The 12,502-nt window shown below is 34.6% G+C and overlaps 1 protein-coding gene across 1 annotated transcript; it reads left to right on the top strand.

The window, feature by feature from the left end:
- The first annotated feature begins 755 nt into the window (after positions 1-755).
- Positions 756-10,034, top strand: LOC128675790 (uncharacterized). Its single transcript, XM_053755464.2, has 3 exons — positions 756-933; positions 3,768-3,897; positions 9,885-10,034. Exons 1-3 carry the CDS (start codon positions 857-859, stop codon positions 9,984-9,986), a joined length of 309 nt encoding a protein of 102 aa, XP_053611439.1. The 5' UTR covers positions 756-856; the 3' UTR covers positions 9,987-10,034.
- Positions 10,035-12,502: the final 2,468 nt, after the last annotated feature.

Genomic DNA, 12,502 nt, shown 5'->3' with positions numbered 1-12,502 from the left:
TGCAAAACGCAGATGGCGCTGCTGGTACAACTAAGGTACACAAACATTGCCAATGGAGGCAAAAAGCGCCAATTTTCAATATAGTTGCCATTTACGACCAAAAATACCTTCTACGTAATCGTGGTGAGAGTTTAAAAGAAAAAGGAAGGAATTATGGATTATCCTGAAAATAATAAGACTATTTTAGGTTGTTCTGTTCTGTTTGTTCATGTTCTGCATTATTTAGTCAATTGTGGTCATTCACTGATATAAACTTGATTTGGACTGAAGATCTTACCTGTATGAAGTTCATATTACGTATGAATTGTTCCGAGCTTCTTTTCGACCGTTTACTGGCTCGAAAATTTTATAGCGTGAGGCGTAGGTATCCCATTGTTTTCGAAGTTTTTTTTGTTATGGAAAACGATTTTTCCCAATATTTTGGCACTCGAATATTCTACATTGTTGTATATTTTCACAAACGAATTCTTACATAATGAAAGGATTAATAAAGTACTCTAAAATAAACATTTTAATCGACATATCAAAAGGCGGAAAAGCTTTTGTGTACCTAACATACAGTGCTGTACTCTGGCGGGATAAATATGCAGTAATACTCTCTATTATTTTGATACGGAACCCGGGTAGTTTATGGAGGCAACAATAAATACATAGAGTTTCAGTTTTTAATTTTTTATAATTCGAATTGGTTGTTATAAAACCTTAGAATAAAATGAACTCATTTATTTGAAATCAGAATCTGTTTTTTTTTTCATTTAATTTTTTCATCAGTTTTGTCATTATCATTGAATGAGATTGAAACTGGAAGTAGTATTTGAACCTAGTTTATAAATAAATAATTATCCAATCTAATAAAATGGCAGATGATCTTGAAGTAATTCCAGATGTATTGGAAGAAGCGGGCGTTCTTGAGGCTGATGTCGGAGCAACATTGTAAGAAGTTACCTACTTACCTACATAATTTTTATTTCATTTGGCTTGCATTCACTAAACAAAGCGACCGCTCGTTGCGTAGGTACAATATTTAAGCAAAAAAAAGGATTTTTTACGTGTTCAAAAGCAACTCGTATTATGTAGGAAGGTACATAGACTAGACCCATAATTAACGCGTGTTAGGCATTAGGTGTAAACTACAATACCTACCTACCAATTTATCAGAATACTAATAAGTAGGTACTTGATAGAGTACTTTTACTAAACAGCTGAGCTCAAGACTAGTGGCGGGCTGGAGCGGACTATTTTTTTTTTTAATTTCAACTTGTAAATGTGCACTAAAATGAATGAAACTAACAGGTGAAACGTCCAATAGTATCGACTCTATCTATAGTAAAGTAAACACGACGCAGGCGTAATAGGTACTATCGAACTAATTGCGAGCTATGAATGGTAAGTATTGCATATTTTAGGCTATTGATACTATGTTTAAAATTTTGTTTTTGCCCAATAAAAGTTCTTGGAGAAATCAAAACCGATTGGAATTGTATTGGATTTTTTGAAAAACCTTGTTTCAATCAAAATTATTGTCACCTGCACAGAGGGAATGTATTTATGTATGCCTTGGAAACATTAGGTTACCTACCTATTATTTTGTTACGTTACGAAACGAGAGAAAATAATGAGCTTGCATGAGGTTAATGACGTTTAAGTCAGCTTGTTTTGTTACGCATTCACAATTTATGCTAATAGGGATGAATGAAATTGAAGAATTGTTGGATACCTGAAGGAAAGATATACTATACCTACTTACTAAAAAGTTGTTTTCATTAGGCTTTAAAATAAGTGCCTTGGTGTCTTGCTATCCTATCCTAGAGGATCAGATTTTAAAGTTTTCAGTATCTAAATGTAAAATTAACATTATTTTAATTCAACCCCATTGGTACACGTTCACCAGCATATTTATTTGTTATAATAATTTTCACATGGTTATCAAATCAGTGGAGGTAGATCTTTCTTCGGATTTTCTATTAAAACATCAAAAAGAAACATAAGTACACGCATTTAAAAATTAATTACAACTTGACCTTAGACCTCGATAGTGTTTCACGAGCGTAGCTACAACATATTAAATAACAAAGACTGTCGACTAGGACGCTGTGAATCTTGAAGTTAATAAATATGTATACTTAAGTCTATGCTGTGAATGCTGCGACTCTGTTTTTCATAAAAATAGAATATTGACTGCATATTATGTCACTGCTAGCAGCTCAGCTTCACTCAGTTAAAAACCTTGGCATGAATAAAATAAATTAACTCTTATTAAAATCCGTTGCGTAGTTTTTAAAATCCAAGCATACATAGAGACAAATAGATAGGCAGTGGGTAGCGACTTTGTTTTACGTCGTCTATGTAGTGAACAGTCGTCTAATTTAATTCTTAAGTTAACCGAATTCTAGTTTTACCTTACTACCTACTCTTAGATTTAGAAGGTAAACCTAGGAATTCTACAAGGTAAAACTAAAATTTGCGTTCCGGACTATAGGTTCCATGGCTGTTTAGATGTAGGCTGTTTCAAATGGATACTTTGTCATTATTACAATGTTCAAATCCTCGATCCGAAAGTTTCGATAGTGGGTAAGGATTATTTGTGTGTCAATTAGAAGAGTTTGGGAAATGGATTGGGTTTGTCGGAAAATTCGGGAATCGTCAGGTATTGAAGGTACCTATTGGATACTTAGAAACATAATGCCATTGTGTAGGTAGGTACTTATTGAGTTTAAGTTACTTAGATATGTTATATGTAATGGTACCGCCATTTTAGGACATAATTATGATCGAATGATGAACAAAATTACTAAATATAGGGCAGGTGCTTATACTTTTATCTAGTACATATAAGTATAAGCACGTGCCCTACAAATTTCATTGAAAAATATTTGTTTCTAATAATCTTTATTGTACAAAAAACACGTTTTAAAAGTACCTACATACCTACATAACAAGACAACATATATTTTTTACATTGCATAATTCAATTTTTGCGGTAAAAAATATTTGGGAACAGACAGTTAATTTTTTAACAAGAAGGTTGCGATATAGTAAAATGGTATATGAAAACAATGAGGCAGGACAATGTTGTATTGATTGTAATTTGTAAACAAAAATACAATTTGCATTGTTATTCAACATGCATTTATGCAAATGCAATGTCCTTTAGAAGCGGGAATCGAAATTATGGAAACATATGTAAGTATTGTCAATCGCAGGTGCATGTATCCTTGATGATTATGAACAGTCGAACTCCTCGTGGCTGAGGGTCCTGATCATTTTAGGTACCTAAGAGGAATGAAACACATACGACTTCCTTGGCAATATCAATGGAATGGTTTGCCGATGCCTTCTCTATTTCAAGCACAAGATTATAATTATCTACTGGTGTGCAGATTTCTTTATATAGGTAACTAGCGGCGCGTCCTAGCTTCAAAGAAAAACATAATAAATTATACCCTTATTTATTTAGCTTATTTTGTATATACCTTTCTCAGGAATAAAGTTATTGTTGAAACCGGGTGAAATTCCGTGTAGTAGTTGAGTTTATCGCGAACAGACAGACGCGGCTGAGAACTTTGTTTTATTATATGTAAGGATACTTTATTTCACCGACTGCAATTGGTGGATGATGAGAACTACTACACATGAGTCAGATTGGTGATCACACATTGTGACACTATGATGCTATTACACCCGAGAGCAATAAAAGTAACCCACCACACACTAACACAGATGGGTCAGGTAAACCTGCCTTCGACTACTTAATATTTTTTGTCCAGTGACCAGCAGCTGGCGAATATTGACCCCAAGCTCAAGGTGGACATGGACCCATTTGCTCACCGCGACCTGCGACCAGAGATGATGTTCATTAGAGAGGAGCTGAGACAAGCCAAATTCCAGACTTTGGCTGTGAGTATCTTACCTACTTTCTTTAAGTCTTGCTCAACTTTACTTGGAGGCCTCTTTTAGTTCCCGCAAATTATCCCTTATTTTGGGCAGTTTAAATCCAGTTTCTGCCCGCTCTTTCATGCTATGCATGTGTAGTCGTTCCAGATTCTGTTGTTTATCTTCATAGTCTGTGTGTCTTTGCATGAGAAGCTAACTATACCTAACCTACCTACTCAAAATCTACTGGACATTTTTTTTGTCTGCTATTCAGATCAGTTGACATCGGATTTTAATTTAAAAATTATCAATGCAATCTATATTTGTAAAGGCCGCTCAGGTTTATGAAAAAACGTTTATTATTACCTAACGTACAATTGTGAAATGAATGGTAGAATTGTGTTTGAACGAACAATGGTTTGAGATTTGTGTTAGTACTGGACTTAGAGAAACTCTTTGAGAGCTATTGAAATAGACTTAATTATTAAAACAAACAATCCAGGTTCGGATGGGACGTGACGTCAACGTCGTGTATTCGAGATTCAATTTTTTTCAGATATTTTTAATTTGGTTGTAAGTATAATTTGTAATTTGTATTTGGTGCTAAATAAGTATATATGTAACTAGTTCATATACAAACTGAGCTCGTAGCTTTGAGAATATCAGGCTAAAAAGTATAATGCGCCATTCCTCGTGTTTTACTCATAGTACCTACACCATGGTAAAGTTTGTATATGTGTCAGTTGGTTTTGCAGCTACCTGCATAACAACTGACACATGTCCAAACTTTCACAATAATAAATAACACTAATGCGCAAACAACAGAAGAGCTCTAAAACGGAAAAATTTAGGCGTCAATTAATTTCCATTGATTGCGGTGACCACTTCTCATCAGGCTACAGGCCTGATTGCTCAATAGTATATGTTTAATGAAATGTTAGATATCATTTGTAAGTTCATATTTGTAAACTAAAACAAAGTAGGGATGCATTATTTTATTCATGCCTACTTTATTCAATTGTATCTATAGGCCGTATCTGAGACATTTGACATTTCACAATACCGGACTAGTTGCAGGTGTTTCAGCTGATTTGAATATTCAATTTAGATTTCCAAGAAATATATATTTATTATATAGCAGACAGATTGTTATTAAACTTGGTAACTTTGGTAGAATATAACCTGAAATAACATATCACGAAATTCCAATGAGAGTGAAGCCCCGAGGCAAAGCTGGTTAGCTATAAAGATAAATAGAGAACATAATATTTTAGGACGTTCCGTGAAACTTAGAAGGGTCATGATCTGCTAACGCATCGCGACGTCTAACAGATTATTTTTTATAAGCTGACATGTATGTATATATTTTTATCGTGCTTGAAAAAATTAGGAGGTAATCTGAAATTGCAATCGAACATAAAATACTGCCGGCATTTCGAATCACATTTGCGCTACATAGCCAAACTTTTGTATACTACAGAGGTATTTACTGGCTGCCCGACCCGCGTAATTATTTTTTTAAATACGTTTTACATCTCTCATATTCGGTAAGTAGGTCCTTATTACCCCCAAACGGGGCTTGTAGGTGACCAATAAGCGCTCTAGGGTAATAATGTAGCTAGAAAGCCCTAGGGCAGTAAGTAATAAAAAAAAACTTCACTCTTTCAAAAAGTTTGCGTACATCTAACCATCATACTGGCAATAAACATCATACATTCAGCCCAATGAGCAAAGAGGTCGCTTCGCTAAATATTCTGTATGTTAGGTACACAAAAGCTTTACCGCCTTTCAATTAAAATTTTTATTTTAGAGTACTTTATTGATCCTTTCATTATGTAAGCATTCGTTTGTGAAAATATATACAACACTGTAGCATGCGGGTGCCGATATATTGGGAAAAATCGTTTTCCATAAGATAAAAAACTTCGAAAACTATAGGATACGCCTCACGCTGTAAAATTTTCCGAGCCAGTAAACGGTCGAAAAGAAGCTCGGAACTCTTCACACGTGAAGACTTATTAAAATACAGTCTTTATACATGTAAGATCTTCAGTCAAAATCAAGTTTATATCAGCTTATGATCACAGTTGTCCAAATAATGCAGAACATAACCTAAAATAGTGTTATTAATTTCATGATAATCTACTAAATCTTTTCTTTTTCCTTTAAACTCGCACCACGATTGCGTAGAAAGTATTTTTGGTCGTTGGCGCTTTTTGTCTACATTGGCAATGTTTGTGTACCTTAGTTGTACCTACCAGTAGCGCTATCTGCTTTGCGTAATATGCATTCGTCATCAATTGAAATAGGTATCGAACGGCGAAGCTCAATTTAGTTCTTAAAAAAAAAATCTTTTTAATCACAAAAGGCGGGAATAGAAAACATGTTGTTTGTTTTTGTTTTATAATTACGTGCTAATTAAGAAACACCATTTCTTGTAATGTCGGTTTTTTTTCTACTTACCTCACAATCGAGATGTAAAGCAGAGTAGTTAGATCGGGTGAAAGCATCAATTGCACCCTCGAACTATAGGCTAAAAATCTCAGGCTGCAATTTGTCTTACAGCCCTTGGCTATTTATACACAGTATTTATCACTATCTACTTTATAAAGCGCTGTTGTATAACAAACTCTCGACCCATTCCTACGGAAATCGCGTACTTTGAGCTACTTCAATAACAAATTTCATAAGAATTGGTCCATCCGTTTGAGTGTGAAGCAGTAATAAATATACACACGTTCGCCTTGAAAATATTAGTCTGATTTTACTTATAGTACAAAGAGATTTAAACATTAACCATGAAGTATTCCCTAAAATTTAGCTTCTTGGAACAAGTTAAAAATCTTCCGTGGTCGTAAAAATTACATCAAAATGACCGTTGCTCTCCGAGAACGAAATGCTATTAAAACTTTGTTTACGACAACAGATATATTTTCCAGTCCAGAGAACATAAAACACGTCTTAAGTCTGCCCCAAAATGCCTGCTTTGTTCCCTCGTCCCGTGTTGCCATGTATATTTAAGTTTCTTTAATAATTTAGATGTTAGCAGAGAACTGTCCTTGGGAGTTAGGTTACAAAGCTGCCGTGATGTTAAATTATCCTAGTCTATAGTCTGGATCTATTTTGCTTGAAAATATAAACATAACTTAATTATTAATGGTAAAATTCTGTACCAAAACAGTGTGGATAATATTTTGTTATATTATTATTATTTGTATCTCCTTTTGGGATTCACGGCACATAGTTCGGTCCTTTGATCCAACACGTAGAGGCCATTTAGAGAATTTTGATGTTGTGTAGGTCTCCCGTCAAGACCCGCTCCCGGATATACCAATGAAATGATATGCCCATGAGCAGGTCTCGGCGGGAGTGTGAACTATTGCAGAATAATGGATAGAAATACTGGTCTATAGAATGAAATTTGGATGGACTGAGAATGGGCTATTGCAAAGAGTTCGGTCACCTGCCATAATCACGATAACTGACTATTCAGTGGCAGGTGGTGATTCGCCGCTCACTGGATGGGCCCCTCAAATCAGTCGCCGTAATTGGCGACAAAGGGGCAACATTGACGTGGGCGGCTAAGGGTGTAGAGAGGTGAGTCTGCGGGGCGCGAAATCGTGGTGATCCAGTCAGACACCACCGGCGTTATGACATTTTACACTTCCACCCTTCGAGCATATAGCTCTCGCGACTCCACTCTGGCCGGCTGATGAAGGCAAGCTAGAGGTAGGGTACCTGTTACCTCTCGGTTTCCACTCCGACCTTGGGGAAGGAAGGCGGAGGTGAGGAACTGGGGCCTCCCCTGGGAGCACTCAGGTCCGTGGGGTCGCTACTCCCCAACAGCTCGCCACAAGCTGCCCTTTTATTATTATATATAGAGTATACTCCAGAAGAAGATATGACACCATCTAACACTGATATTACTGAACAATCTTTTCCCGCGCAATATTTTTCCTTTCGTAGTGGACATATAAATATACAGTCATAAACATTCGCGTTTATTATTTTGCGACTTTAAAAATTATGTGAAACTGAATTCATAACATGAAATAATACTAGTTTGATTTACTTAGGTCAAGGTAAGCTCATGTGTTGTGCTTTTGCTATGACAAACTACGTCGTAGACTCGTAGCTCGCTACGATGACTTCCTATAATTTCGTAGACCTGTCCATTGTCGTAGACGTTTGGTAGCATCGCTTGCCTGCACGCACATCGTAGAACATTGCGCAGGCAAGCAATGCTAAAACGTTGCATAAATAAATCTATCTGAAACTCGAAGCAAATTTGAATTGTTATTCGGAAACTATTTAAACTCGAATTACATATAAGGTATTTTACTCAATTCTTTAAGCACCTATTATTTTCACGTCGTTGTTTGTACTTTTAATGTAGCAAAGCTACAAAACTACTAAAATACCAAAGCTTGAGCAATTTTTATTCTGTCTTTGAAATAACGAGGTACGGAACCAGTTATTTCCCGAAATTTTTCCCAGGCGAACAGAGTTTCAGGTGTCGGTGAATAAAATATTGACAGTATTTATGACGCGGCCTATTTGGTGGCTTCCGAAGTCGAAGGATAAATATTTTTTGTTTTACTGAGTTTCTATGTAATTCTCGAATTATTATAAATGCAACAGTTTCGTGTGAATATGTGGTGCTCCGGTGAAATATAAGTTGGTACCATACCAATTTCTAGAAACTTGTTTGAGCGAAGCACTGATACTTTTTAATACTTATAATTGTCTAAGTAGGTATGAATGACATATATCCACAACCTCTACAGGAATTAGATTTGAGCAAGTCAATAATTACAAGACAATAGGCAACCCAACAAAATTTTTATTTGACCTCTTTGCACTGTCACAGGATCAAATCACACAAGTACAAAAAGTATTTCCCAAAACATAACAAAAACCAAAATTTTTTGGCGACTTTTCAAAACGTCGATTGTACTTCCTCCACATCGGCAAGAGAATCGACTTTCCCATAAAGTTGACAGCAAATACATAGGTAAATTAGTTTATAGCTGATATAAACCCAGGGAAACAAACTTAATGTGAAATTTAGCAAATTGTGATTAATTTTCGTAATCGAAAATATCGTTACATTACTTACATTGGTTTTATTTGATTGGTGAAGTTTTAGAATGGTGGTCCAAATTTTTTACTTACAAGATAGACTTACTATTTACATCTCAGTCCTTATTTTAAAAGGTACCACACCGTCGCAGAACAGTTCGCCGATGGATTCGACATACATTGCTGGTTTATCATAAACATTCCAAGGTCTTTTTCACTAGGAAATTCTTTGTAATGTTTTCATTATGATGTCTGGTTTAAACAAAATGTTATCGATGGCATTGTATGATTTTTCATAGAAGGGCATTGTTCAAAACAAAATTATCTAATTCATTCGGTTGATTGTCTGCTGGGTAGGTATGGTTTCGACATGAATTTAGACGCACTTAATGTTTGCCTGCTTAAAAGGTTCCGTCCCATGGTTTACAGGAACAAACTTATTTTGAAAGGATAAGTACCGAATACTGCCGAAATTCCCAAGACTTAATATAACATTTCCTTTTATACCCTTACACCGGATATCGGGGCATCTCTAAAGCTGTCAGTTGGATGCAAATTTCGTGGAAATTGTTCAGAGGATTCGCTACAGTAGTCAGATTGTAAAATATCCTATTTGCTATATTCTAGCATACAATTTACACCAAATTTTATGGAAATCTGTCGAGTAAATTTTGGAAGATGAGCGGCCTATCATACTTTGTACTTCCAAAGACAACATCTGTCGTGGCGATTAAGGATGCCGTAGGCTGAGGTGAGGGGAAAAAGAGTAATACTCTGGGCTCCGACGCTCTATGTATCGGAAAAACGCTTATCTAGATGAGAAAAAGAGAAAGGAAAGTAGGAAATGTAACTATTTAATTTTTTAATCAATCCTATTTGAATCTACTTCTCAATATTGGCAGGTACATAATTCTTTTATCTATGGGCAGGTACGTCGTGCTGCCTTGAAGAAGCTGTTATTGATGGATTTTATGCAAGAAGACTGCGAGTTGAAAAATCTTGGCCTGTCGTACGCACCGCCGGATCCTTAAAGAATATATGTAACTAAAATGCTTGAATATAGCAATATGTTTTGAAAAGTTAATTTTAATTTGTAAGAGATCCTTCTAGACTTCTAAAATCTATTTTATTTATAACCGCCTGGAAGAGCGATTTCGCGGCGTCATAATCTTAACAAGTTTGACCCTCAAGCCCAATTTGATTTAGAACTTACCCTTTTCGATGCCGGCGGCCATGTTGGTATTTCAGTATAGGTACATCTGTGACTTATCACTTTTGAAACAGGGATCCGAAAATCCTGATTTACAATGTTTTCATTATATTGTAAATATACCTACAACATAACGGCAGGTTTAATGTTAATTTGTTTTAATGGCCTGGGTAGGTAATGTTACAACCAAAAGTAATTTATAGACCCGCACATACAGATATTTTTCGATTAGGGTGTATGAATGAATACATATAAATTTATATATTTTAAATAGTTAACACTAAGCTTGTATCGCGGGTACGATGCACACAAATCCAGAAACGGCTATAACATACCCAGAACTGCAGACAAATATTTATTCATCTCAGGTACCTACTATTTACCCGCTATGGGAATCGAACCCACGACTTTCAGATAGCGAGCGTGGTAACATGGTTTGGTCTAGAGAATGTCAACTGACGTTAAGTCTACCATTAGTACATTATTTTTTTGTACTTTGTGTACAAAGAAACTTTGAAAGTTTGTACGTAAAGATTTATGAAATATGATTCATTTTAAATTTACTGAAAATTAGTTTAGTATCGATCTGTTTCGGGTTAAAGAAATCTTTATTCTCATAAGAAAACATTCACTTACACGAGAACTTAGAATCTCTGGCTTAAACTAAAAAGGATTTACAATGTTGTCGTTTCGCGCAAGGTACAGTATTTTTTATACCTACATTCTATAAAATAAGCTTATTAGCTTATTTTATAGAATGTAGCAAGTTAACTTTAATACATAATAAGTAGGGTAGTAAGGCAATCATCACAACCGGCGGCACACTAAACACTGGTACGCAGCGATGTATTGTGTTCGTGTTGTTGCAAAGATAAGCGCAACTAGATGTGACTAGCGCGGAGTTATCAGCTTGTTATTATGATATTTACTATTTTTGTAATTTATTTTTTCTTTTTTATATATTTTATTACGTAAATATATTAAGTATTGGTTAATATTTCAGTTTTATTATTATTATTTTTTATTTTCATTATTTATTTAAATTTTATTTATTTTTACTAATTATTCGTGACTTTATACATCTTATGTACATACATATGTATATAAGAAATCTTAATATCTGAAAAAATTAAGTAATATTGTGGCGAATTTAGTATTTAGCATGTACGTTTTAAGAAGTTTTTTAAATGTTTTTGTACTTTTGGCATTTTTTATACTATTCGGTAATTTGTTATATAGTTGGGCACTCTCATGATATGTTACATTCTTTGTTCCATATTTTGTTCGTGGAGGACGCAAAACTTATTGGGATTTCTTAGTCGTCTTAGATAGGGATGTTCGTAATTAATTTTGAAAGTAATGTTACTCAATATTTAATATTTAATAATATTTATCAAAATCTTCTTAATTAGGATTACGCTATTTACGATTACGCATGAGTAATATTTGTTTTGTTTATGTCCATTATTTTAGTTTCTTTATATATTTTAACTGTCGGCGTCAGGTAATCGTAATGAAACATTTAACCAGTCTATTTCGAGATCTTTGAATACCTTGAAGATTTGTTTTGGCTGCGGATCCCCAGAGTTCAATTGAATAGTCAATGTGTGGCTTCACCATAGAAATGTATATATTGCAACGCACATTAAGTGGCAAACATCTGACTACTCTGCGAAGGGAACCCGTTAAGGATGATAATTTTAATTTAATGTTTTTAATATGATATTTCCATGAGAGAAGATTATATGAGTAGACGTTTCCATGAGAGACGTTTAAATGAGTATTCTAAATTCTGTGGTTTAAACATCACAGAAACCGTTTTATTTCATGGGTGAAACGAATGATCAAATAAGTTAGGTACGCAGTTCGACACAAACTATTCAAGTAAACCTTGTGCCTTACTAACATAGATTTATGTGTTGTCGATTTATATATTGTGTAAATCAATTATATTAAATATATCGATTTACACAATATATCAATCTGAATCTTATGTCATGTAGAATTTTCAGTCGATGTATTATCAAATTACCTATTATGTTACAATTATTTCATTTAAAATTTTTAGGTACAGTTGTAGTAAGCTTTATTTTAAAATATTCATCTGTGAGTCCTTTACTCACGTGCTTTATTTGTGAAAGGTAATATGTAAATCAGGCGCCATTATTCGCCGCCCTTTCGATGTCCAGAAAACTTTGCACAGTTTCACTATAGTGGAACTTTTAAAATTATTTATTTTGTGAACACAGGTAACATAGAATGGCAGTCACTCATTATTTCCAGCTGTACTGTTGAAATAACTAAATAATATTATTATAGTGGCGCATGCAAGTCACG

The sequence above is a fragment of the Plodia interpunctella genome, chromosome 15 (assembly GCF_027563975.2).
Source record: "Plodia interpunctella isolate USDA-ARS_2022_Savannah chromosome 15, ilPloInte3.2, whole genome shotgun sequence".
Lineage (NCBI taxonomy): Eukaryota > Metazoa > Arthropoda > Insecta > Lepidoptera > Pyralidae > Plodia > Plodia interpunctella.
The sequence above is the reverse complement of the archived record's forward strand: the minus strand, read 5'-3'. Positions and strand labels throughout refer to the sequence as shown.

Bases quoted from the DNA above. Each gene is read 5' to 3' on its own strand.
- LOC128675790 (XM_053755464.2), top strand. From the start codon at position 857: ATGGCAGATGATCTTGAAGTAATTCCAGATGTATTGGAAGAAGCGGGC. The intron at 934-3,767 runs GTAAGAAGTTAC...TTTTTTGTCCAG, and splicing joins GCTGATGTCGGAGCAACATT to TGACCAGCAGCTGGCGAATA. The intron at 3,898-9,884 runs GTGAGTATCTTA...ATCTATGGGCAG, and splicing joins CCAAATTCCAGACTTTGGCT to GTACGTCGTGCTGCCTTGAA.